This window comes from Rhinoderma darwinii, chromosome 10, assembly GCF_050947455.1.
Source record: "Rhinoderma darwinii isolate aRhiDar2 chromosome 10, aRhiDar2.hap1, whole genome shotgun sequence".
NCBI classification, from domain to species: Eukaryota; Metazoa; Chordata; class Amphibia; order Anura; family Rhinodermatidae; genus Rhinoderma; species Rhinoderma darwinii.
The window spans coordinates 48,626,262-48,654,051 of record NC_134696.1 but is presented as its reverse complement, the minus strand read 5'-3'; the positions used below and the strand labels follow the sequence as shown (position 1 = coordinate 48,654,051).

General features: G+C 41.6%; 1 protein-coding gene across 2 annotated transcripts; it reads left to right on the top strand.

Moving 5' to 3' along the window:
* Window positions 1-320: 320 nt before the first annotated feature.
* LOC142662044 (dickkopf-related protein 3-like) lies at window positions 321-27,484 on the top strand. Of its 2 annotated transcripts, XM_075839871.1 has the most exons (6): window positions 321-620; window positions 5,005-5,073; window positions 10,196-10,300; window positions 14,902-15,049; window positions 21,796-21,952; window positions 26,992-27,484. In XM_075839871.1, exons 1-6 carry the CDS (start codon window positions 495-497, stop codon window positions 27,362-27,364), a joined length of 978 nt encoding a protein of 325 aa, XP_075695986.1. In that variant the 5' UTR covers window positions 321-494; the 3' UTR covers window positions 27,365-27,484. The 2 variants fall into 2 exon arrangements, with proteins under 2 accessions (XP_075695986.1, XP_075695987.1); XM_075839872.1 differs by lacking the exon at window positions 10,196-10,300.
* The last annotated feature ends 306 nt before the right edge of the window (window positions 27,485-27,790 follow it).

The window sequence follows — 27,790 nt, the reverse complement described above, 5'->3', positions numbered from 1 at the left end:
CTACATACCTGTCTATAACCATCCAATAATCCAGAATATTTGATAATCTGGCACCTATCAGTTCCCATTCAGGCCAGATTAAAGGAATTTTACTGTATTTAGCAATGTAGGAACATGTTACAGTAAACATTGTTACCATCATAACAAAATAAATCTCTTCTATTCCATCTATAATGTTTTTTTTATATATTGAGGTTTTCACATTTTTTGGCCAGATTTTAGTTAAAAATCACTTGGTGTAATGAATGATCATGTGTGCTGATTGCTGGTACCCAGCAGGGGGAGCTCTAGCAAGGAAGCTTCACATTCATGCATCATCCATTGGAGCGAATGGCAGCAGCAGAACAGCTGTACACATCATAGACACAGCATCCCCCATAGATTGGCTGAGAATTCAGCAGCAAGGTTATTTGTCCTATGCGTTTACATGATATTTTTACATATATGGCCTGTTATTAAGCATCGTGTTGTGAGCCTGCTGCCTGGCGGAGGAAATGCTGCTCCTGCTGCCTGCCCTGTTCTTCATTATTCTTAGCACTGCATTCACCACATCCTCCCCGTCTACTGGAGACCACAGCCAGTATGATGGGGACAGAAATGCTATGGAACAGATGGGAAAGGTAAGCTGCATCGAAAACTCCCAAACCTGATGCATAGACGGTTGCGTGATTTGAACTATATGTTGTTTTTTTTGTGTGTAATTCCCTGATGATAAATTATGAATTCTATACATTAACTTCATTGGATTTCTTGTTTATAAAAAAAAGAATACGCTAAGTATACACTTGCGTTGTATAATCCGTTACGCTGATCCGTTTTTAGATCAGAGTAACAGATAAAAACGGATCCGTTAACAATCCCATTCAAATAAGAACGGATCCGTTAAAAATCCCATTGAAATCAATAGTATTTTTTATTGCATCCGTTCGCGTCCGTTACGTTAATCATCCGTTTTTTTATATGAGATAAGGCTTTATTCAGACGAACGTAAAATACGCGCGTGCAACGCGCGTGATTTTCACGTGCGTTGCCCGTAGCTATATTAGTCAATGGGGCCGTGCAGACATGGCAGCGTTTTTTGCGCAGCGTTGCTCCGTTGCCAAAAACTCACGACATGTCCGTTGATTCAGCGTTTTCAACGCATCACGCACCCATTGAAGTCAATGGGTGCGTGAAAACTACGCATGTCGCACGGAAGCACTTCCGTGCGAACTGCGTGTTTGCGCACCAGCTGTCAAAAGGATGAATGTAAACAGAAAAGCACCACGTGCTTTTCTGTTTCCGAACATCCAAACGGAGTGTCTTTGCGATGAGCGAAGCCGGACAAGCGAACCGAACTTCACCGGGTTCGGCCGAACACGATTTGGCCGAACCCGGCAAAAAAATTATCGGTATGCGACGTCAGGAGATAGTCACTGTCCATGGTGCAGAAAGAGTTAAACTGTTTCAGCACCATGGACAGTGACTACCGATCCCAATAAACATGAACCTGTAAAAAAAAAACGAAGTTCTGACTTACCGATAACTCCCGGCGTCTTCATCCAGTCTGACCTCCCGGGTTGACATTTCAGGCCAAGTGACAGCTCCAGCCAATCACAGGCCAAGCACAGCCTGCAGCGGTCACATGGACTGGCGCGTCATCCAGGGAGGTGGGGCCCGATGTCGAGAGGCGCGTCACCAAGGACGCGTCACCAAGGCAACGGCCGGGAAGTTCTCGGTAAGTACAAACTTTTTCTTTTTTTCACGGAATTCACTGTCGAGGGTGTTGAAAGAGTTAGCTCTTTCAGCACCTTGGACAGTGACGGGCGTCGACTAGCCTCATCTCTATGATGGCGGCTGCGCGAAAATCACGCATCCGCGCATCAGACACGGATGACACACGCAGCTGTCAAATGGTGTTTGCGCGTGCAAAACGCTGCGTTGTTTGCGCGCGCACAAACGCAACGCTCGTGTGAATCCAGCCTAAAAGTGCAGAGTACAGGACTTCTTTCTCCGTTCAAAAAAACGGATGTCTGACGGATGGGTTATTTTTATCATTGGTGTCAATGTAAAACGGATACAAACGGGTTATAATTAGTTTGCATCCGTTATATTTATACCACCCCTTCAAAAATAACGGATGATATTAAAACAGGTAGAGCAACGCAAATGTGAACATAAACTAACACTATGATATGTTGATAATAGAATCAAATCCCTTTAATCTTATAATAACAGGACATGACAAGTGCCAGATTATCAAATGTTCTGGATTATTGGACAATCCTAGAAATATATATATAAAAGTATAATAAATATACAGTATCAAAAATACAATGTTAACAAAATGTAACATTATATATAACAAAATAACAATTATAATTTAACTTTATTTAATACAATGATTTCAAACTTCTCATCAATATTTATCACTATTAATGTATTCAGCAACGGGTTAAGGTTGGTGGAGGTCCCAGGCTAAAGACTTGGCGGAGGCTCCGGCCCCAGTGGCAGTGTCATATAATGAAAGAATAAATAAAAGGGGTATTCTGGTTTCAGGAAATAAATGTTATTGTTTGTATAATAAAAAGTTATACAATCTCCAATACACTTTCTGTATCGATTCCTCACCATGTTTAAGATCTCTGCTTGCAGTCCTTTAATAGGTACCTTCTTTGTTTACCTACAGGCGATAAAAATCTGTCCTGGTCATGTACTTATTCAATCTGAAGATAAGCGTGGTCAGAGGTGTCTGGCAGCTACTGATCCCCATCTCCTTATGGCAATAAACTTGCATGCTTGACAGGTTTCTTATAATGAGTAGTGCAGACAGATGGGTCTTCAGAGCCCCATAAGAGCTCCGTCCCGTAATATTAAATATTCGTTTTGCCATGTCTTAAAACTTATATAGTTTAAGGTACGTGTTAAATATTTTCATACTCCTCTGGCTTTTAGAAGTGTGTGGGAAGGGCTAGAGGGAGCTGAGCGACGGACTCCTCTGGGCAATTTGCCCCTTTTGCCCTTACTATAATCTAGTCCTGGGCATATCTCTTTATGCCAGTACATAAGCTTGTTACTGTAGGTGGGTATGTGAAAAGGTAAACCACAAAAGGAACATAAAACTCATGCACAAAAAACCAACACGTGTTAAAAAAACACTCAAAATAATGACCAGCTCTAAAGACCTGCCCAAACAAGGTGGTTTAGCCACTCAGTGCATTCACAAAAATACAGGGGGGAAAAAAGCAAATCCTCCAGAGACAGAATACAATATAAAAAAATAATAAAACATTTTAGCCGAGCAGTTCTGTGATTATTATTCAAAATGTAACAAAATAAATCATGCTGAAAAACACAACAAAGTTTAATGAAATATTCTGTAAAAAGTGTTGCAAAGATCTACACTTAAAGTGCCAAGTGCAGTATTAAACAGATAATGATCCCTATACAAGAACCACAGTAATGTGACAATTACAAATAAAATATATCACCTGAAATGTGAAGCGAAACCAGATATGGTAAAAATCATGGCTTCAAAAAGACTGAGGGACAAAGAACCTCATGCATATCACTCACTGCCCAGCATTCAGCCTCCCCTGAGTATAATAAGGGCCACATTGGCGGGGATTTATAAGTTAGAACCCTCATTCCTGTCTAGAACAAACAGAGAGATGACCATACTGTACATGCGGCGCCAGCCACTTCTCCATTGAAATCAATAGGAGTACAGAAACCTATGAGTTCTTGCACAATCACCTGTAATTCTTGGCAATTTCAATGAACAGGTGAGCACAATAATTTCTCCAGTGCCGAGACCCATTAGTTCTAGACATCGGTGGGGAATGTAAGGGGGTAGCCCTGATCCTCCTAGACGCCTTCTAATGTGACATGACTATTTCACCTGGCCATAGATCCTTTTAGAGGTAACGTATAGGAGCTTCTCTTTTATGATTATCATAGGCGAAGTTCCCAGTCAAACTATCAAGAGGTATTGATTTTCCCTGCATAGATCCAGCTAATAGGAAGTCTTTAGGGAAATGCTCCTGGGAAAGGGGGGATGCATAATATATCTCCTCCAAAAGGCAGAAAACTGTCTCTAGTGCCACCTACAGGTGGCTACCCTTTGAGTCAATGTCATTTTATTCTGTCACGGCTATGGAGTATGTGGACCCACTAGGCCGCTCCGCCGTAGTGGAGTAGCAGCTGGCCAAACGATAGTCAATAACAGTCTCTTAAACAAGAGTACCTAGATGGATGATATGGCAAACAATCAGTGTGGCAGACACTAGGCGAAGCAGACATGTGGTGTAGCAACACGTGGCACAGCAGACACTTGGCACAGATGATACTTGGCACAGATGACACTTGGCACTGATGACACATGGCACAGATGATAGTTGGCACAAATGACACTTGGCATAGATGACACAGATGACACTCTTGACTCCGACACTAGATTACGCACTAGCACAAACACAAGTATTGGATACGGGATACAGGAAAAGGGAACACTGGATACAGGGTACAACTAAGGGACCATTTGCAAAGACTAACATGGGCAGACACAACAACAATCAGGCAAGGAGAGGAAGGGCAGAGCCCTTTTTAAAGTCCAGGATGTATTAGGGATTGGCCAGGGAACTTTGCACTGGTGCGCGAGCTGGCCCTTTATGGCAGGGAATGAGCGCGTGCGCATACTACGGGATTCAGTGTGTCGGCTTCTCTGGGAGGGAGATGCTGGCATGAAGAGAATGTCCTGTGGTTGAGGCTGCCGGTAAGTAGGATGCGCCGGCGGTCAGCGACTGCGGGCACAACACATTCAAAGAGCCTTGTAACATGATTCAGGTTATCAGCCAAACCATAGACCCCCATCTGTAGATAGCACTGTTTTGGAGTTGTTGCTCCTCGTCAGTACACAGTAAGGTACTTATTGACTGTCGGATATGCCGTGTTTACTGCCTAGTCAATCTATGAGCTATGTACTAATAAACAATAGTTCGGATTGCTACTTTTTATACTCCACAGGTGAATAATAGGAGCGTCCCAGTGATGGATACTGCACAGGAAAAAAGAACTAATGATCAACGAGAAAAGGTATGTGCCCAGCCAGTCAGTTTGGACTTTTAAATACAAATTATTGTATATTGTTAGTGAAAATTAATCATCCATAACTAAATATTATCTCTCATAAATATGTGCCACCCACACCCACCAAGCCCTTCCATGGACATCCTGTATCATTCAATTATCCTTATTCCCCACTGCCCATGCACAGCCTGGATTGGCTAAACAACACCCCCACTCATGCCCCCACCACCATCACCCATATGTAGCAAGGATTGGCAAAACAATTTCCCCATCCATAACCTTCACTATCACCGCAGATGAGTAGAATATTTGCAGTTGTCTAATGTTAGATGCCAAAAGAACAAGGCAACCAAAACAAATTACTGTAGATGTTGGGCAAGGTAGGATTTGATACTGAGCTACTCACCTGACAGCCGCCAAATCATTTATGTGATCTGCCACTGAAAGTAATACAAGACCATTCTATACCCATATCTATTGCTTTAAGGGTCTTTATGAATGTAAGTAAAACACCCACTCACAAAGACAAGGTCACAGAGAGGGGGGGGCATGACAAGACCCATCCTTATTTACTTTCACATGGTGCATTAGACTCTACTGAATGTAATTGGAGTAAATAGCCAAATGCCTCAGTCCGAAGTCACAATAATAGCTAGCTGACATTCAGCAGAAACAATCAGAGTAAGGCCTTGTTCACATCTGCGTTGGAGGCTCCGTTAGGGGTCTCATTCGAAGATCCGGCCCAGATTACTGGGGATTACCGGAGACAGATGCTGCGCTGTTGTGTCCTGTAAAATCACGGTAACACCCCGACAGGAAGTCGTCAGAACCCATTGAAGTCAATAGGTTTCGTCGGCCGCCGACAGTGTCCGTTGTGCAACGGAATCGTTCCTTCCGTTATTCCCTTGTGTGAACGAATCCTAACAACTAAAGAAGAATAGAAACACTTGCTGCACATATGCAGTGGTACCACCTTGCAAGAGTTCCACACTGCAGTACCCATACAGTAGTGTAGGCCACACAGTAGTGCCAGCTCAATAATCCACATAGAATATTCCATAATTTTGCCCAGCATTCAGAATTATTTTTTGATTTGCTCCAGCCGCAGAGAAATTACCGTAAAATAATCACAAGGCAGTGCCCATGGAGTAGTTAGCCATTAATTGTAGCTCCTGGGCCTAATCCTGTGCAAAATCTATAACAGGTCCCCCAACTACTATATAACATTTATAATACTGGTGTCTTCTTATATATCAGAGGGACCTTGGGGTGACTGCTACCTCTGCACCCCCCATAGCAAACCTCCAGGTATTTACTGCTACAGCACATGTGCCTGTTCTGACGTTCCGTTGGAGCTTTCCGTTGGAACGGAGCCCTGACAGACACAAACAAAAACCATAGGTTTCCGTTTCCATGACCATTGATTTCAATGGTGACGGATCCGGTGCCAATGATTTCCATTTGTCTCCGTTGTGCAAGGGTTCCGCCGTTTTGACGGAGTCAATAGCGTAGTCGACTACGGTATTGATTCCGTTAAAACGAGTGAACCCTTGCACAACAGAGACAAACGGAAACCATTGGCACCGGATCCGTCACCATTGAAATCAATGGTGATGGAAACGGAAACCTATAGTTTTTGTTTGTGTCTGTCAGGGATCCATTCTGACGGAAAGCTCCAGTGGAACGTCAGAATTGAGGCCTAGCACAGATGTGAACGAAGCCTTATCCACAAACAGGAACGTCAATTTCAGCCACTCTAAATGTAGCTATCTCTTCCTGTACTAATCGCTATAGACAAAGATTAGAACTAAAGCAATCCATTGGACAGAATAGATCTGTGTATGGCATTCCAGGACTGTGTTAGTCCAGGACAGTCTTAAGGCCCTATTACACCGGCCAATTTTGGCCGATGCAGCGAGCACCGATCAAGGACTCAGATCGTTGATTGGCACTCGTTTGCACCTTTCACACGGAGCTATGGATGGGGACGAGCACTCATTACTCAGATTGCTCGTCCCCATACATTATTATCATGTCGGCAGCGCGTCTCCTTGTTTACACAGCGAGATGTGCTGCCGACAACGATAATATTTGTTTTTCAAAAAGATATGATCTTTCATCTGCTGATCGCTGCCCTCTTTACACAAGACAATTATCGGCAATGAGCGTTATATGAACGATTGTCTGCCCAATAATTGCCCAGTGTAAAACCCCCTTTAGAATCCCACTCAGTTATTTTCTATAGTGTTGGGAAGTCAGAAGCCACACAAAGGAAGCCCGCAAGCCACATGTAGCTTTCCAAGGCACATTGCGGCCACCTTCTGCGTATATAAAAATAATAACCCAAGAGAAGCAGGTGCTTTTTAATAGTCATGCAAATTATATACATACAGATTTCCTGACCTGTAATTATAATGATTACCAAGGAGGTAAATATTTTGATATTATTGTTACAAAGTGTGATTGTCACTGAGTCATCCATGAGTCATAATTTGTGTGTGGTGCATGTCATTATGTAAATAGGGTTTATTCATGTTTTATAAAACAGTTGTCAGGTGGCAGAAATTATAGTGGTCATGTGACATCTCCAGCGGAATCCTGAGAAGAACCCGCGGAGCTTGTTTAACAAGTGCAACGGCGAGTCGGTTCCTGTCACTATGTAGTTCACATTCTTCTCACCTAACACACATTTACCTTGGCAATGAGTTCATATTCTCATTAATTTGAGAAATCATGTCAATGGTGTAACGAATAGCTCCACCTTTAGACCTGCTCTATAGAATATACTGTACCGCAGTTGGTATTTTTTGCAACTAAGAATATGCCACCTAATGGGAGGTACAGTATGGTCTGGACAGGTAGGTAACAGAGATGTATTGCAAGAACAAGTTGGTTGATTGTGCTATGCCAATATATTATTGTATTACTAGATAGTTCTTGGAAGATTTACATTGTTTAAGAACGGGTATGTCCACCTTTAATCACCATTTTACAGTTTATACATAGGTGGAATCTATGTAAAGTTTAGAAATACAATGTATTACTTATCCTGACTTACAGTTTGTACTATACTCCGGAGCTGCATTCACAATTCTGATGGTTGTTATCGGAAACAGTTGATAAGCTTGTCGTCATACACATTCGTAACATCTGAATTAAAGTGGTTTTCCTGGACTTTTAATTGATGACTTAGGGCATGGCCAGACGTGGCGTATTTCTGCCGACACTGTCCGCATCAATGGCGCACATAATCTGCGTTGCAGATTCTGTTGCGGCTTTGCCTAAAATGTGCAGTAAATTGATGCGGATTAGCCGTTGCGTATTCAGGTGAAGAGGGCTTCCTGCTGTCTTTTAAAACATCTCAGGCGTCATGCACACGAACATATTTTTTTCCTCCCGTAAATACTGCCCCTTCTCTCTATCAGTGCAGGATAAAGAGAAGGGGCAGCCCTTTCCCTAGTAAAAGTAAAAGAAATTCATACTTACCCGGCCGTTGTCTTGGTGACGCGTCCCTCTTTCGACATCCAGCCCGACCTCCCTGGATGGCGCGGCAGTCCATGTGACCGCTGCAGCCTGTGATTGGCCTGTGATTGGCTGCAGCCGTCACATGGACTGAAACGTCATCCCGGGAGGCCGGACTGGAGGATGAAGCAGGGAGTTCTCGGTAAGTATGAACTTCTACTTTTTTTACACGTTGATCTATATTGTGATCGGTAGTCACTGTCCAGGGTGCTGAAACAGTTACTGCCGATCGTTTAACTCTTTCAGCACCCTGGACAGTGACTATCTCCTGACGTTGCCTAGCAACGCTCCCGTAATTACGGGTGCACACACATAGTCACCCGTAATTACGGGAGCCCCATAGACTTCTATGGGCCTGCCCGTGCCGTAATTACGGCCCGTGATTACGGGCGTTTTTACATTCGTGTGCATGGGGCCTCAGTCTGGCTATAGACCTAGAAATACATAGGTCCAGTCAGAATGAAGAAATATCCTGTTCGTAAAACCAATACGCAACGCAACACACATAACATCTGCGGATTTCATTGCGGAATTTTGAATCTCCATTGAAGTCAATGGAGAAATTCCGCAATAAGTCCGCAACAAGTCCGCTACACGTCCTCAACAGCCAGTGTATACTGCGGACACCAAATTCCGCACCGCAGCCTATGGTCCGCAGCTGAGTTTTTCGCAACGTGTTTTTCGAACCTAACTAAAAAGGTGTGGAAACCAACGGAGAAAATGTCCACAGCGGAATTCCAGAGCAATTCCGCCACGTCTGGCCATGCCCTAAGCCGATTTTGAGGATTTGCTTTTTATAGACCAGTCATTGTACAATAATGTAATGTAGAAAAATATAACAGCCACCTGTATTACAGGAGCTTAAAGAGGTAATCCCAATTTAGACATTTATGGCATAACCACAGGATATGCCATAAATGTCTGATAGATACAAGTCCCAGGTCTGGGACCCGTACCTATATAGAGAATGGGGGTCACCCAACCCCCGTTTCGCCTGTTGAGGTGGCCGTTGATTCCAGACGGGGGCTAGTGGAGAGGTGGCCGTGCATTCACACGGCTCTCTCTATCCTGTTCAATAGGAGTTATGGAAACAGACGGGCCATCGTTGCTCATTTGTTTCTTTAACTCCCATGAAACAGAATGGAGATATGCCATAAATGTCTAAGTTTGGAACAAGGGTTATTTTGGAATAGGCCATCAATGTATGATTGGTTGGGGTCTGACCCTGGGGCCCCTCACCGATCAGTAGAACATGATTTATTATCCAGGCTTAGCACCATACCTACAGATGTGGCTGTGCCTGGTACTGCATCATTGCCTCTTCTGCTAATTAGTGTGTGACCCAAAGATCAAACCCCCCACTGATCAAACACTGATGGCTGATCTTAAAGGGGTTGTCTGGAATGTTTTATTTTCTACTTAGTCCCCTTATTATTGAAGCATAATAGGGAGTTTTCAACATAATGTTTGTTACAAAATGTCATTTCTTTCTATGGCACCCACTTAACTGAGCGTGTAAACATTGGAGCATAGATGTGTGCAATGCATTATGGACCAAATATTTCTGTAATATATTACAGTATTTCTTTCCCTTTCTTTTTTGTAGTATGTGCCACAGGTTTGTAATGATTCACATAAGTGCCCAGAGAACCAGTATTGCCATCTATTATCTCATATTGCTGAATGCCAAGATTGCAAAACCAAGGAAATGGTGAGGAAAAATATTTTGTAGGTTGTTTAGGATTTGGTAAACGTGGCTGCTTTCTTCCAGAAATAGCGCCACAACTGTCCAATGGTTGTGTCTGGTATTGCAGCTCAGCTTTTTGAAATTAATAGAACTGAGCTGCAATACCACACACACACACAACTCGTTGGCAGGTGTGACACTGTTTTCGGAAAAAAAAGCCATGTTTTTCTAACCCCTTTTAGGCCTCCTTCACTAATATTTTGCAGTTTGAAGCATTTTTTGGGCGCTTTTTGCTTGCATTTTTACTGGTGCTTTTGAAGTTGTTTTAAGAAGTCTATGGAGAAAAATAACCGAGAAAGCGCCATACCTGCAGCATGCTGCATTTTGATAAAAACACCACTGACCTCAAGAACACCATTAAAACCAAAATGCTGTGTCTGAAGACAGTCTCATATTTTACTATAAACTTTTAACTAACATTCTCGGTTTCTAGGAGGAGGTGAGTGCAAATCTGGATGTTGATCATGCGGATGAATCTGCAAAAGCATTTTGTTTACTGTCCCACACATCAACCTTGTACTGGAGCTACAGATGCAGGGCCTGAGGGAACATGTATGTAGATGGGTCAAGAATTGGTTTAGAGCCAGAAAACAAAGGGTCATCGTAAGGGTCAGTTCACAGGTTGCGTAAATACTGCGGTTTTTCCGCAACAGAATTTGTTGTGGAAAATCTGCAGCAAATACAGTAGCAGCAAAGTGGATGAGATAAAACAAATCACATCCACATGCTGCGTAAATACTGAGCCGAAAAAACGCCTAGAAATTGACCTGCGGTGTTGCGTTTTTTGCAGCAGGTTCGCAGCAATTCCGCCGTAAATAACGCAACTCAGAAAAAAAGCTAAATCTCATACTTACCCAGAAGTCTGTGTTCCTCCCTCCAGCGTGGCCTCCTGGGTTTCATCCCCTGTGACCGCTGCAGCCAATCACAGGCTTCAGCGGTCCCTTCAGGACAAAGACATTTTTTGCTTTTTCATTTTAGTTTTTCACTCCCCGCCTTCCAAGAGCCATAACTTTTCTATTTTTCCATCAATAGAGTGGTGTGAGGGCTTATTTTTTGCAGGAGGAGTTGTACTTTCTATGGGCACCATTTAAAGTACCATATAATGTACTGGGGAATTGAAAAAAATTTCTTTGTGGGGTGGAATTGGGGAAAAATGGGATTCCTCCATAGTTTTTGGATGCGGTAAAAACGACAACGTAACTTTATTCTGCGGCACCGTAATACGATTACTCTGATACCACATTTATATATATATTTTTAATATTTTACTACTTTTACAAAGAAAAAACTATTGTTTTGTTTCACCATATTCTGGGAGCCATAACTTTTTAATTTTTTCGTTGATTAACCCGTTAGTGACCGGCCCATCGTGTTTCTACGTCGGTCACTAACGGGCCTTATTCCGATGCGATAGACTTTTTACGTCGCGGCATCGGAATAAGTAAACAGAGCAGGGAGCTGTTAGATCTCCCTGCTCTCAGCTGCTAGAGGCAGCTGAGGGCTAGGAGCGTCCCTGCTCTGCCGGGTGAGATCGATATTAGTATCGATCTCACCCGTTTAACCCCTCAGATGCGGTGCTCAATAGCGAGCACCGCATCTGAGTGGTTTTGGAGAGAGGGAGGGAGCTCCCTCTCTCTCCCACCGACACCCGGCGATACGATCGCCGAGTGTCTGTGTCTCTAATGGCAGCCGGGGGTCTAATAAAGGCCCCCAGGTCTGCCTGGAGCGAATGCCTGCTAGATCATGCCGGAGGCATGACCTAGCAGATGCCTGTCCGTTTTAAACGGACAGGCATAATACACTGCAATACAGAAGTATTGCAGTGTATTATAATAGCGATCGCAGAATCGCATATTATAGTCCCCTAGTGGGACTAGTAAAAAAGTTTAAAAAAAAGTTTAATAAAGTTAATAAAAAAAAATTTGAAAAAAAAATGAAAAACCCACTTTTTCCCCTTACAAACTGCTTTAGTATTAAAAAAACAAAATAAAGTAAAAAAGTTACACATATTTGGTATCGCCGCGTCCGTAACGACCCCGACTATAAAGCAATTACATTATTTAACCCGCACGGTGAACGCTGTAAAAAATTAAATAAAAAACGACAGAAAAATTGCTGTTTTCTGTGAATCCTGACTTTAAAAAAATGTGATTAAAAAGTGATCAAAAAGTCGCATCTACTCCAAAATGGTACCAATAAAAACTACAAGTCGTCCTGCAAAAAAAAAGGGCTCATAGAACCGCATCGGCGAAAAATAGAAACGTTACGGCTCCTCAAATCTGGAGACACAAAAACAAATAATTTTGAAAAAAAAGCGTTTTTACTGTGTAAAAGTAGTAAAACATACAAAAACTATACAAATTTGATATCGTTGCAATCGTAACAACCCGCTGAATAAAGTTATTGTGTTATTTATACTACACGGTAAACGGCGTAGATTTAGGATGCAAAAAAGCGTGGCGAAATTTCAGATTTTTTTTCTATTCCCCCCCAAAAAAAAGTTAATAAAAGTTAATCAATAAATAATATGTCCCCCAAAATGGTGCTATTAAAAAATACAACTTGTCCCGCAAAAAAACAAGACCTTATACAGCTATGTCAACGCAAAAATAAAAAGGTTATAGCTCTTGGAATGCGACGATGGAAAAACGTAAAAAATAGCTTGGTCATTAAGGTTTAAAATAGGCTGGTCATTAAGGGGTTAAGCGGTGTTGAGGGCTAATTTTTTGCGGGACGACCTGTAGTTTTTATTGGTTACTTACAACTTCTTGATCACTTTTTATTAAATTTATTTGAGAACTAAGGTGACCAAAAAACGGCGTTCACCATGCGAGTTAAATATTGTTATATTGTAATCGTTTGGACTTTTAGAAACACGGAGATACCAATTTTGTTAATTTTTTAATCAATGGGAGGCAAAAAAACCTGGGGTGCTCTTTTCCGATTGTTTTCTGTGGCATTCCTTGGCAATGATCCTTGCGCTAGCTTCAACAGCCGTGGGCAAAAAATCAGCAAAAAACGCAGAAAGAAAAGTGTTAAAACAACGCTGGCAGTTCCAAATTTTAAGGCAGTTTTTTTTTCTGCCTACAAAAACCTCTATGTGAACTACCCCTAACAGAGGGACGCCACAGCGCAGAGTACTAAGAAAAGATTATTATCCAGAGTGGAGAGCTGCTACAAAGAGTGTCTTTCTCTGGAGGACTCCGCATGTCTGTACAGTGCAAAATACACAGAACAAAATCTGCAGCATGTCAATTCTGTTGCGAAAATGCCGCAGATTTTCACTATGGATTTCTCCGTTTGCAATGCATCTATCTATCTATCTATCTATCTATCTATCTATCTATCTATCTATCTATCTATCTATCTATCTATCTATCTATCTATCTAATCTAATCTATCTATCTATCTATCTATCTATCTATCTATCTATCTATCTATCTATCTATCTATCTATCTATCTATCTATCTATCTATCTATCTATCTATCTATCTAATCTAATCTATCTATCTATCTAGTATCTACAGCATTAGCAATTTTCTATAACATAAAATGGCTGCACACAAATAAGGCTGGATTCACACGAGCGTGTTCGGTCCGTGATATATACGGTCCGCATGTCTGTTGCATTTCCCGGACCAAACACACGGCAGGGAGCCGGGCTCCTAGCATCATAGTTATCTATGACACTAGGTGTCCCTGCCTCCCCGCGGAACTATTGTCCCATACTGAAAAGATGATTACAGTACGGGACAGATTTCCCGCAGTGAGGCAGGGATACCTAGCGTTATAGATAACTATGATGCTAGGAGCCCGGCTCCCTGCAGTGTGCTCGGTCCGAAAAATGCGGCCGACATGCGGACCGTATATCACGGACCGAACACGCTCGTGTGAATCCAGTCTAAGGGTATGTTCACACGAAGGCGTCCGTAACGGCTGAAATTACGGGGATGTCTCAGCCTGAAAACATCCCCGTAATTTCAGCCATAACGGCATGTGCAGGCGCTTGAACGCCGCGTCCATTACGGACGTAATTGGCGCTGCTATTCATTGAAGTCAATGAATAACGGCTCCAATTACGGCCAAAGAAGTGTCAGGTCACTTCTTTGACGCGGGCGTCTATTTACGCGCCGTCATTTGACAGCGGCGCGTAAATTACGCCTCGTGTGAACAGACAAACGTCTGCCCATTGCTTTCAATGGGCAGATGTTTGTCAGCGCTATTGAGGCGCTATTTTCGGACGTAATTTGGGGCAAAAACGCCCGAATTACGTCCGTAAATAGGCCGTGTGAACATACCCTTATTGTAAACCCCATGTTTTACCACAAGGGGGCGACATCTATCTTTTGCCTTCTACTTTTCCTGGAGGTGACATATACCATATCCTACATTAGACACAAGACTACAAGAGCTGTATGTTAAATTTAAATATTTATAATTTGTTACGGTGACATGTCACCTGTTTTGCTATGTTGGAATGTCACCCCACAGGTAAATATTTTGCCTCTGGGTATTTCATATAATGTATAAACCATATATCATTGTTCTTTTATCTCTGCATCAGCTTTGTCAGCAGAATGAAGAGTGTTGTCCAGGGTGGGTCTGCGCCCTGAGCAAATGTACTGAACGTCTGAGCGCTGGAAGTGGTGGAGCAAGGTGTGATCTGACAGGCGATCAGTGCGCTCCTGGATTCTGCTGTTCCAGAACTGAGAGTATGTTCATTAAATTCTGCACGTAAAGCAATATCAATGCAGTCATACTCAGGCATATCAGGAGTTATTCTAAAGAAAGTGAAGGAGGTGTTATCAAGCTCCCTGGGGGCCTCCTATAAATTTTAAATCGGACCCTTGACTTCTGATCATTAATAACTGCTAAGCACAAAAATCTAATATTTCACACCTCCTCCACCAGTATTGAACTGGGGTTCCTTGGGTCTGCATAGAAAACGTGCACATTATCTTTTAATTGCATTGCAATCTTTGTCGTTATCATTGCATACACAGGACATATCCCCAATCAGGTCTAAAGCCCCTATTACACTGGCCGATCAACGAGACAGGTCATGCCAATGTCTGCCAGATATTTTATAACTATGGCACATGTGACATTTACAACCCCACATCTACCGTACTCCACCACTCTGCAACAGTTATTATACATGTGCCCCATTGTCTTTCTGCTGGAGGTATTTTCTTACCAATCTACGGGTCAGCAATCGCCTGTTTGCAACCTGCTAAAATTGCAACTTTAGTGAATGACGATTCCACATTTTACTCACCGTCTCTTTAATAAATGTATTGGTTTGTAGCCGATTGTGGCAATTTTTTTTCTACCAGAATGATCTGAAGGACTGTTGAATTATAGGATTGCTTATGTTATCATTAGAACATTTCCATTGTTAAGGGGATATTACAACCAGGGTGTGGCTAGTGGAGGATGGGCAGCAGACTTATATACCAGGGGGCGCCAACAGGTTCCTTGGCCAGGGTATTTAGATACAATACTAAAGCAGCAAACTGAATCTGTAACCTGGGAGAAGAAAAGTATTGCTACTCTGGTTATAAGGCTGGGTTCACACGACCATGTTACGTCCGTAATGTACGGAACGTATTTCGGCCGGAAGACCCGGACCGAACACACTGCAGGGGGCCGGGCTCCTAGCATCATAGTGATGTACGACGCTAGGAGTCCCTGCCTCTGCGTGGAACTACTGTCCCGTACTGCAGTGTGTTCGGTCCGGGTCTTCCGGCCGAAATACGTTCCGTACATTACGGACGTAACATGGTCGTGTGAACCCAGCCTAACAATGAAGTTACATTAGAGGATGGTAAAGCTAAATTCACACTTGCAGATATTGTATCTTTCTTATAATAGCTCATGCACATAACTGTATGAAAAATCTCTACCAAATGACACTCCAGGCACTTGTGAAGTTCTGTACGGTAACATATTTTTTACCATATGTTTCTGTATGGTGTTCTGTATGGCTGGGTTCAGACGACCTATTTTCAGACGTAAACGAGGCGTTTTAAGCCTCGATTTACGTCTGAAAATACGGCTCCAATACGTCGGCAAACATCTGCCCATTCATTTGAATGGGTTTGCCGACGTACTGTGCCGACGACCTGTCATTTACGCGTCGCTGTCAAACGACGACGCGTAAAAAAGACGGCTCGTCAAAAGAAGTGCAGGACACTTCTTGAGACGTAATTCGAGCCGTTTTTCATTGATTCTAATGAAGAACAGCTCCAAATTACGGCCGTAATTGACGCCTCGCAAAACGCGAGTACATGCAATTACGTCTGAAATTACGGAGCTATTTTCTCCTGAAAACAGCTTCGTAATTTCAGACATAAATGCAGTTATCGTGTGCACATACCCTATGGGTAACATATGAGTAACAGTACTAAAAGGAGTTGTACAAGATAAGGAAAACATGGCAGTTTTCTTCCAAAAACAGTGCCACACCAGGCAAAAAGGTTGTGTGTTGTATTGCACCTCAGCCCTATTCACTTCAAAGGATCTCCGTTGCAATACTAGAAACAAACCATCAACAGGTGTGGCACTGTTTCCAGAAGAAAGCTGACATGGTTTTGTAATAGTGGACAACCCATTTAAATGGTAACTTTATCAACATTTTTACCTGGATCTGTGTACATGGTTGAGATTTTTTCAATGTCCACTTCTGGCAACCATGCTATTCAATGGAGTACGACGTGATACACACCGAAAACTCCCATGGGATAACATTACGGCCATAGTATGGCTGTACAGCTTAGAACAGGACCTGGAGCCGTAATATGATTGCGATTTAAAAAAAACCATAAAGACTGGATATTTTTTATTTCAATAGGACTTTTCATTTTACCATTGACATCAATAACATTTTTATTTTGTCATTAGTTTGTTAATCCGTACAGTGTAAAAAGGTTCTACAAAAAAACCTCAAGTGTGAATTAATCTTATTCATGACAGTCACCAGTATTTAATTTAAAGGTGTTGTTCCACTTTAAGAAATTCCAGTCTGTGTTTCAGTACGGCACAAGCGTTTATCACCTTCATACGACATGATAATGCTCATTGTATTCACCTGTTTGACGTGAAATAAAACCACATTTGATAGATGTGAGGTCTGTAAACAGAGAAATTTGATATTTTAAATTCTCATTTTGTTCTTTTGGTTTAGCTTGCAAGTCAAACGCTACAAAACCCGAAGTATAAACTGAGATTAGGATCTGTCTATTGTCGGCGCAGAATAGCAGGAGTATTCAGTTTCATTACTTGCTTGTTCTCCATTATTTACTGACACACTTAAAAGACTTCTTTCAGAAATTGGAGAATCAGATTCTTATAGGAAATTGTCCTTATTCAGACAAGTGAACTAGCTAGGTAGGGGCTGACAGATATCAGCTCCAGTGCCCCTTGTATAATATATGTTCTACTCAGCTGACCAAGCATGTTATGTCTATGGTGAGAACTAGAAGAGGATCAACCAAAACATCCAACTTGGTCACTCCCCTACTTCGGTAGAGCCTATACCTCTGTTCATCCAGAGCTTCATGGTTCATGAATATAATGTGAGTACATACAGGCAGACGAGTATCAGAAAGACAAGTAAGGGGGTTGTTACAATGCAAGCACCAGTTCTGTGGAAAGCTGGATGACAAGATGATATCTGACAATCTCTATGAGTGTATAATAATGGCCATTACTGGGTTATTACTGGTAATCCATCATGTGTTCTCTCAAGGTTACCCATATATGTCTGAATAAAATAATAATAGTCTTCAGAATACATCTGTAGGATTGTGTATCAATATTTTTTAAGGGGGCACTGTTACGGCAATACCCCATATGTGGTCATAAACTGCTAGTTGGAGAAACGTGGGGGCTCAGAAAGGCAGGAGCGCTATTTGGCATGTACATTTTGCTGGATTGGTTTATGGGCGCCATGTCACATTTGCAGAGCTTCTGAGGTACCGGTACAGGGGAAACCCCTTAAAAGTGGAAACTAGACCCCTTGAGGAATTCATTGTAGTTATCATGGGGTGCATGCGACTTTTTAATCAGTTTTTATTCTATTTTTTAAGAGGCGTGGTGTTAAGGTGTCAAGTAGGCAATTCTACTATTGTTTTTCAATTGTTTTTTTTTTATAAAAAGACAGGCTCTTGCTGAATGAAGCTAGGACAGCCACTGATGTTTCTTCATTAGTGACAGTTTTCATGCGTCCACATTTGGGCAAATCCAACACTGAACCAGTTTCACGAAACTTGGCAAGCAGTTTGCAAACTGTAGCATGGGAGATGGGTGGTCTCGTAGGGTGTCTTGCATTGAAATCTGCTGCAATGACCCGGGTACTGCGTTCACCAGGCATCCACACAATTTCTATCCACTCCTCACGTGTTAACCTCTGCGAAATGTCAATGGCTGTAAACCAAGAGAAGCTTGTAAATAACTCATGAAAGAATAAAGTAACGTTAAAACCAAGCACACCATTGTTTTTCTTGTGAAATTCTCGATAAGTTTGATGTGTCACATGACCCTCTTCCCATTGAAAAAACTAAAGTTGGATACAAAATGGCCAACTTCAAAATGGCCGTCATGGTCAACACCCAGCTTGAAAAGTTTCCCCCCTCCCATATACTAATGTGCCACAAACAGTAAGTTAATATCACCAACCATTCCCATTTTATTTAGGTGTATCCATATAAATGGCCCACCCTGTAATATTAATCACCAAATCAAAAAGTATACCTCCACAGTGACCGGTGGGACTTTTCCCATTAAAACTTTTTTAAACTGCAGTAGTGATTTTATAATTTATTTGCTTGAATGTCCTTGCAACTTGCAATATGTTGGGAGGGCTGTTCAGACCCTTAGATGCAGAATAAATAAGCACCATTTCAACACCCGTATTGGCTTCCAAAAACACAGTGTCTCGAGACACCTTACAGCAGTACACAACCGCAACTTTGATGTTATTTGTATCACCCCGATAGAACAAGTCGCTGCTGACACACCAGACACATTTGTTACACTGAAACAAAGAGAGAATTACTGGATTTATAAAATGGCGTGTTTAAGCCCAGGGGGACTCAATGACCTCTCGGAAACCGCACTTCATTAGTACCTTATTTTTTATGAGATCTGATTTACTGTTTATTATAGGCGTTTTTGTTCGCCATGATCTCCATACAATATCCTTCTTTTTGACTATTTTATAATATTAATAGTTTTTGTTAAATATTGTATTTTTGTATTTTCATGCTTTATGTATCTATATGTTATTAACCTTGCATTGTATACTCTTAACCTACAAAGAGCAGTAGTACATCAATTCATTCACTTTTTTCATCATATTACTGCACTACATACTCCTTACGACTATTTCCCCTTTCTAGACATACAACTCCAGCATGCCTGCTGCATGCACTTTGCCTTCAGCGCAACTAGCATATCTTTCCGCTCCTTATGTCCCCTGGTGCTTACCGTAGTTTTGTTTCCACTTAAACGTTCCCTTAACTACAGGGACGCTACCATCCCCGTTATATTTCCTACACAGTGTACATCTGTATTTTTTCCCCTCATCGGCCGCCCCACTAGCTGGGGGCTGGGGTTCCTATGACGCCAGGGATGCCCATGGGAGCGTTAGCCTGTGTTCTCCGTAGACTCGTGCAGATAACGTCTGCAACCAGCGGTGAGCTTTTACATTTTTTACAATAATTATAACAAGTTTTACTATACTTACAAATGTTATATGTCTTAAATCCTACTTATTGTATTATTATTATTATTGTTTTAACTATATTTTACATTACCAATGGAAAGTGGTTTACCGTCAGTTGGTTGTTCTTTTGACTCCCGTTGTACATCTAACTTGTATGTACTAATTTTGTATGTATCTATTCATCAACATTGTGCTAGATTTCTATTGATCATTGCATGCATTCTGTAATAATGTTATTTTTTACACTGTTTTTATTGCAATCCTAACCTTAGCTTTGCTTACATTAATTTGACCCTACATGATGTCATAGGGATACTTTGACCTCTGTTTGGCGTTTTTTTTTTAAATCTTCGAGTGCTTCAAACTTTATCACAATGATTATATAAGTTGGTTATTTTTTCACTCTGCTTATCTGACCTGACGAAGACGCTTGTCCAGCGTTGAAACGCGTAGCCTCTTGCTTTTCCAAATAAAGCTGTTTCATTTACTTGCCTGGATTATTCTTGATGGTGGCAGCGCTAGTCCATGGTTCTACGTTTTTCTATATACTTCATGTCAAACTTTACAGTTGGCACAATGCAGTCAGGCAGGTAACGTTCTCTTGGCCTTTGCCAAACGCAGATTTGTCCATCAGACTGCCAGATAGAGAAGTGTGATTCATCTTTCCACAGAACACGTTTCCACTGCTCCAGAGTCCAGTGGCGGCATGCTTTACACCACTCCATCTGAGGCTTGGTATTGTGCTTGGTGATTTAAGACTTGTAAGTCTTGCATGGAAACCCATGCCATGAAGCTCCGGCGACACAGTTTTTGTGTGGATGTTAATACCAAACGACGTTTGGAGCTCTCCAGTTATTCAGTCAGCAGAGAATTGGTGACTTTTATGCTCTATGCACTCAGCGACCACACTCTGTAACTATATGTGGTCTGTTGCTACTTGGCTGAGTTACTGTGGTTTCTAGACGCTTCCACTTTTCAATAATACAACTCACAGCTGATCATGGAATATCTAGAAAGGAAGACATTTCACGAACTAAGTTGTTGTAACGGTGGCTTCCTATTACAGTACCACGCTGGAACTCAGTGAGATCTTTGGAACGACCCATTCTTTTTACAGATGCTTGCAAAGGTGACTGCATGGCTAGGTGCTGGATTTTATACTCCTGTGGCAATGGGACTGAATAAAACGCCTAAATTCAGTGATTAAGAGGTGTGCCCCAAAACTTTTGTCTATATAGTATATGTTGGAGCTGTAGTGTCCACCATATTGGCTGATGCCTATCTTACTAAGAAACAGCTAAGAACAATTTTACATTAGAGGACATCTAATGACAGGGCTCTCCAGCATAAGGAATTTAATGGAACACTATTGGAAAAACTGATACACTGTTATATCTAGTAGAGGGTCTGAGGGGGCGGAGCATGACACAAGGATTCAAATAACATAAAAAAAGAATCTCTGTGTCATGCACCGCCCCTCAGGCTCTGTACTAGACATTACAAAGTGTATCAGAATTTGGGACAAATTAAGCAATTTAACAGAAATATTATATATATTTGGTGGAATGAATGTCTAGTTAAAAATATAAATTCCAATACATGAAAAGCTATAGTTCAATATTTTAATCATTCAGTCATACCGAGTGCTGCACATGCTACATCTACTAATAAGAAATAAGGAACATTCTGCTGTTCTCTATGTATCAACTCTAGAATTTCTTATCTTTACAGCACTTCCAGTCTCAGTATGCTTGCCGCTTCCCTCAGAAGGGGAACAGTGTCGTGCTCAGACCAGTAACCTCTTGAAATTGCTAACTTTTGGGGCAGATTATGATTTGGGTTTACTGCCTTGTCCATGTGCTGAAGATCTGGTTTGCACCAGTAAAGGGTAAGATTGCTCCAGAGGTTTCTATAACAAAGGCATTTGTGAAATGATATACTGTAGTGATTGATCTTCTAACATGACACAACAAAATGAATAATCATCATCTTCATCAGGGGCGTAACATGAATCTCCTGGACCCCAATGCAAAACCTGTAGCAGGGCTCCCCGACAATGGTATGACATTTCTAGTAGGTCTCATGCACCAGGATCGAGGTGCAGCTGCAACCTCTGCTCCACTATAGTTACATTCATGATCATGGCAATTTACTTGTGCCACCCTAAGGACAGTACAGGATAGAGGTGGAGACCCTGAGCTCAGGGATATACAGTATAGTATTTCTATGATTTTATTCAGTATCTTCATGTATAAAGCTGTGTGATAGAGAAAGCCTGTGAGTCCGGCTTCTCTCCGCCCACGCAGAGTGACTGACAACTTATATTGTATGAGTTTGTATAGATAGAGCTGTCGATTACTGTGTGTGGGTGGGGGAAGCAGGACTCACAGGCCCCTCTGCCACGTAAGAAGACACCAGTAATAAATGGCACATGGTGGCTGGGGAGCCTGTTACAGATTTTGCATTGGGGCTGAGGAGCTTCAAGTTAAAGGAGTTTTCCAGTCCTAGGAAATTGATGGCCTATGCTCAGGATGGGTCATCAATATCTGTGGGGGTCTGACTCCTGCACCCCACCAATTAGCTGTTTTGAAGGAGATGCGGCACTCCCACGGACGCTGCTTACACTTCATTCCCTGTACTGCTTGTACTGTGAATTGCCAACATACTTGTGTCGGCGATTCACAGTATGAGCAGAATGAAATGAAGGGGAAGCAGCGCTCCAATATTATCAGCACATCAATGTATGGAAATGATTTTCTTTGTTTTGCGCATTGACTGATAAATAGAAGCGCGCTACTGAGGATACAGACAAACACATATAAATGTTATTATTTCACAATTATGCAGGAAAGTTTGGTTGCACGATTAATTACAGTTCCTATATCTATGTCATTTTGAAAGGTGGTGTTCACACACATAAAACTTTCCCTTAACAAAGAAATGTTTGAAAAATTAGTTATGGCGAACAAGGAGAAAAGGGTTGTAAATACTGAAATATCTAAATTGGCAATTTCATTTTTTGCGTCTACTATAAGATTACAATTTCCATACGAAGCCAGTGTTTGATTGGCCATTAGGTGGGTCATGTTGAAAATCGTCAGTTAGGGAAGGCAGCTGCAGATGGGCCGTGTTTAAAGGGAACCTGTTACCAGCATGTCACCTATTAAACCAGCAATACCTGATGGTAGTGGGTGAAAAATCATTTCTATATAACCTATAATTGTCTTCTTAGACTACTCTGTGGCTTTAGTATTCAGGTTTTTAGTGTTCCCCCACCGTATGCTAGTGAGCATAAAAGAGTCATATCTTCGTTTGAAAAGAGTCATAACTTCATTCCTCAAGTTTTTCTGAGTTTACCCCGCCTCCTTACTTTTGATTGACAGCTCCTCGCCTTCCCCCAGCACACAAAATCACGCGCTTGTGCTTTGATGTCCTCTTCTGGTGTGGGCGCACAAAGGGACACGGGAATATTACGATAAAAAGCGCAAAATGTTTGCAGACCGTTATTTACAGTCGGAGGAGGAGTTTTGGAGAGGGGATAACGGTAATTAACTTTTGATAGCAGCGGCCAGTGAGGGATACGTAAAGTTCAATAGGTGAAATGCTGGTGACAGGTTCCCTTTAAATACTTTAGCACAAGGCCAGGAGGAGGGATAGGAGAAGGTAAATCGCCTTGGGCACCATTGGGGGGGGGGGGGGGGGCAATTTATTGATAAAAAAAACTTTAAAAAACAATTCTTTGTGTTAAAATTTCCTTGTACAACCAATAGCGGTATGGGGAGTCAACAGAATAGACTTTTCCCGTGTGACAGGTGCTAACTGTATCAATAAATGCTTCCTTGTAGAGGAAGAGAAAGAGACTGAGAGTGCAAGTGTTCGGTGACAGTATATACAGTCGCAACCAGAATTATTTACACAATGGAGAAAGGTTATTGGTTAAACGGAAACAATGTCTTTGCACATGTGGTGAATAAACAAACAAATCTGTTTGGAACACTTAGGGCACGTTCAAACGAGTCAGAAATTATCCGCTGCAGATTTTGCCACAAATTCGCTGCAAATACGCAATTAATCTAAATTAGCATATTTGAGTGTGCGTCTTCAGACGTTGCGTTTTCTCAGCGGGCTTGCGGTAGATTTCAGCCTAAGCATTGCAAAAATGGATGGACTATGTAAAAAATGGCTGTATTTCCTAAACGGTTAATGCAATATTTTTGTCAAACCCCTTGAATTAAAGGTTAAAGTCTACACTTCAATCACATCTTCATTGCTTTGTTTCAGATCCATTGTGGTGATGTAAAAAGGCTAAAGTATGAAAAATGTGTCACTGTGAACATGCTATTGTCCAGGATTAGAAAAACATGGTTGATTTCATCCAGAAACAGCACCACATCTTTATATGGGTTGTGTCTGGTATATGAAGTTAATAGGCATGAGCTGTAATACCACGTAAAACTTGTGGACAGTTGTGGTGCTGTTCCTGAAAGATAGCATACATCCTGGACAACCCCTACACATATGTGTCAGGGATAAGGGTGGAAAGAAATGGGTAGTAAGTATGGAAATTAGAACACTAAGAATTGGTGATGAACAGGGGGCAACATGAGCAAATTAAATGAATGTCCATCCGACAGCTATTATGCTGAATTTTAGAGGCTGAGAGGGGGTGAAGGCGCAGTCTGAAACCTATGCTTTGGGCACCACACAACCTGTCCCACCGCTGCTCTGGCATGTCATGAAAGCAGTCCATATTAATACAATTCATACATAGAGATCAATGTACTTATTGTACCCATATTAGGCTCTGCTACTTTTTATCCTCTACGTCTGGAAGAGGTTTTTACGATTGTGATGATAACAAATATATATATATATATATATACACAGTGAAGGAAATAAGTATTTGATCCCTTGCTGATTTTGTAAGTTTGCCCACTGTCAAAGTCATGAACAGTCTAGAATTTTTAGGCTAGGTTAATTTTACCAGTGAGAGATAGATTATATATAAAAAAATAAAATAAAATCCCATAGTCAAAATTATATATATTTATTTGCATTGTGCACAGAGAAATAAGTATTTGATCCCCTACCAACCATTAAGAGTTCAGCCTCCTCCAGACCAGTTACACGCTCCAAATCAACTTGGTGCCTGCATTAAAGACAGCTGTCTTACATGGTCACCTGTATAAAAGACTCCTGTCCACAGACTCAATTAATCAGTCTGACTCTAACCTCTACAACATGGGCAAGACCAAAGAGCTTTCTAAGGATGTCAGGGACAAGATCATAGACCTGCACAAGGCTGGAATGGGCTACAAAACCATAAGTAAGACGCTGGGTGAGAAGGAGACAACTGTTGGTGCAATAGTAAGAAAATGGAAGACATACAAAATGACTGTCAATCGACATCGATCTGGGGCTCCATGCTAAATCTCACCTCGTGGGGTATCCTTGATCCTGAGGAAGGTGAGAGCTCAGCCGAAAACTACACGGGGGGATCTTGTTAATGATCTCAAGGCAGCTGGGACCACAGTCACCAAGAAAACCATTGGTAACACATTACGCCAAATGGATTAAAATCCTGCAGTGCCCGCAAGGTCCCCCTGCTCAAGAAGGCACATGTACAGGCCCGTCTGAAGTTTGCAAATGAACATCTGGATGATTCTGAGAGTGATTGGGAGAAGGTGCGGTCAGATGAGACTAAAATTGAGCTCTTTGGCAGTAACTCAACTCGCCGTGTTTGGAGGAAGAGAAATGCTGCCTATGACCCAAAGAACACCGTCCCCACTGTCAAGCATGGAGGTGGAAACATTATGTTTTGGGGGTATTTCTCTGCTAAGGGTACTGGACTACTTCACCGCATCAATGGGAGAATGGATGGAGCCATGTACCGTCAAATCCTGAGTGACAACCTCCTTCCCTCCACCAGGACATTAAAAATGGCTCGTGGCTGGGTCTTCCAGCACAACAATGACCCGAAACATACAGCCAAGGCAACAAAGGAGTGGCTCAAAAAGAAGCACATTAAGGTCATGGAGTGGCCTAGCCAGTCTCCAGACCTTAATCCCATCGAAAACGTATGGAGGGAGCTGAAGATCCGAGTTGCCAAGCGACAGCCTCGAAATCTTAATGATTTACAGATGATCTGCAAAGAGGAGTGGGCCAAAATTCCATCTAACATGTGTGCAAACCTCATCATCAACTACAAAAAACGTCTGACTGCTGTGCTTGCCAACAAGGGTTTTCCACCAAGTATTAAGTCTTGTTTGCCAAAGGGATCAAATACTTATTTCTCTGTGCACAATGCAAATAAATATATATAATTTTGACTATGTGATTTTCTTCTTTTTTTTTTCTATAATCTATTTCTCACTGGTAAAATTAACCTAGCCTAAAAATTCTAGACTGTTTATGTCTTTGACAGTGGGCAAACTTACAAAATCAGCAAGGGATCAAATACTTATTTCCTTCACTGTATATGTATATATATATATATATATATATATATATATATATATATATATATATATATATATATATATATATATATTTATATATATATATAAATGGGGTTTGTTTTTTACTTTGGCCATTTTTTATTTTATTTTTTGTAAACCCTAGGGCTCATGCACACAGCATGTGCTGCTGTACGGGCTCTATTCTGCTCTAGAAGCAATGTTTCTAGGGGAGAATACCTCCACACATAAGGCATCTAATGAAGAATGCCTCAATTATTTTTTGGGGCGGATTAATACAGAATCCGACGGAAAAAAACACATGAATTCAGATGCATACGGAGGAACAGTGGAGGCCATAACTGCACCAAAATACTACCATTATCAGTTACTTCACTTTAAGGCTGTTGGGTGTACTTCTATTCTGTTTCATGCCGTGTCACGTCAGTGTTCTTCTTACTTCCTTCTCTAGAAATCTAATATCGACTTGTGAGAAGCCAGATGAAATTATAGACTTCACAAACTACAGAGAAGACTCTTTTTTCCAACCACTGGTCCGAAGAGATGAAGAGTTGTCCTACTATGATGCAGATCTCGTCCCATGGCCCTCCCAGGATGACCAGCTACCCTTTGTAGACTTTCCAAGGAGAGGAGAAGTGAGCGAGAGTGATGTAAGGAATGACTTTCAAATATTCAATACTGATATGGGTGATGAGTTGAAGGAAGAAATTCTCCATTTCGATGACCATGAAGATGAACCGGATGATCCAAGTGAAGCGGATTTCCAAGAGCTTAAACAACTTGCTAGTGAAATGGGACAATACTTCGGTCCTGGATTCTACTAATTAGACCTTTATTCATTTTCTGGTGTTATTTAGCTGCTATTATGTTAATTTTTTTCTTTTAATTTGATAAAACTGATACATTTACAATAATGTGTTCTATGTCATATAGACAGAATAAAATGGTTCCATTATATGGAGAAATACAACAGTTGTATTATAATGTCTTTTTTTGTATTTTCACATAGTTCAATACACCACAGAACTCCCTCATGTGGGGGGCACATATAGCACTGTCCAACCTGAGCTTCCTGACACATGAGTAAATTGAGTGAGTGATGGGAGAGGGGTGGTAACTGGCATTAAGGCCGAATTTGGATGACTGTAATACACGTCCGTGTGACAGCCCTTGTTTTAACGGCCGTCACATGGACGCATGTATTTCAATGAGGCCGTTCACAAGGCTGTGAAGGGTCCATTTAAAAATAG

Bases quoted from the DNA above. Each gene is read 5' to 3' on its own strand.
- LOC142662044 (XM_075839871.1), top strand. From the start codon at position 495: ATGCTGCTCCTGCTGCCTGCCCTGTTCTTCATTATTCTTAGCACTGCA. The intron at 5,074-10,195 runs GTATGTGCCCAG...TCTTTTTTGTAG, and splicing joins CTAATGATCAACGAGAAAAG to TATGTGCCACAGGTTTGTAA. The intron at 10,301-14,901 runs GTGAGGAAAAAT...TCTCTGCATCAG, and splicing joins ATTGCAAAACCAAGGAAATG to CTTTGTCAGCAGAATGAAGA.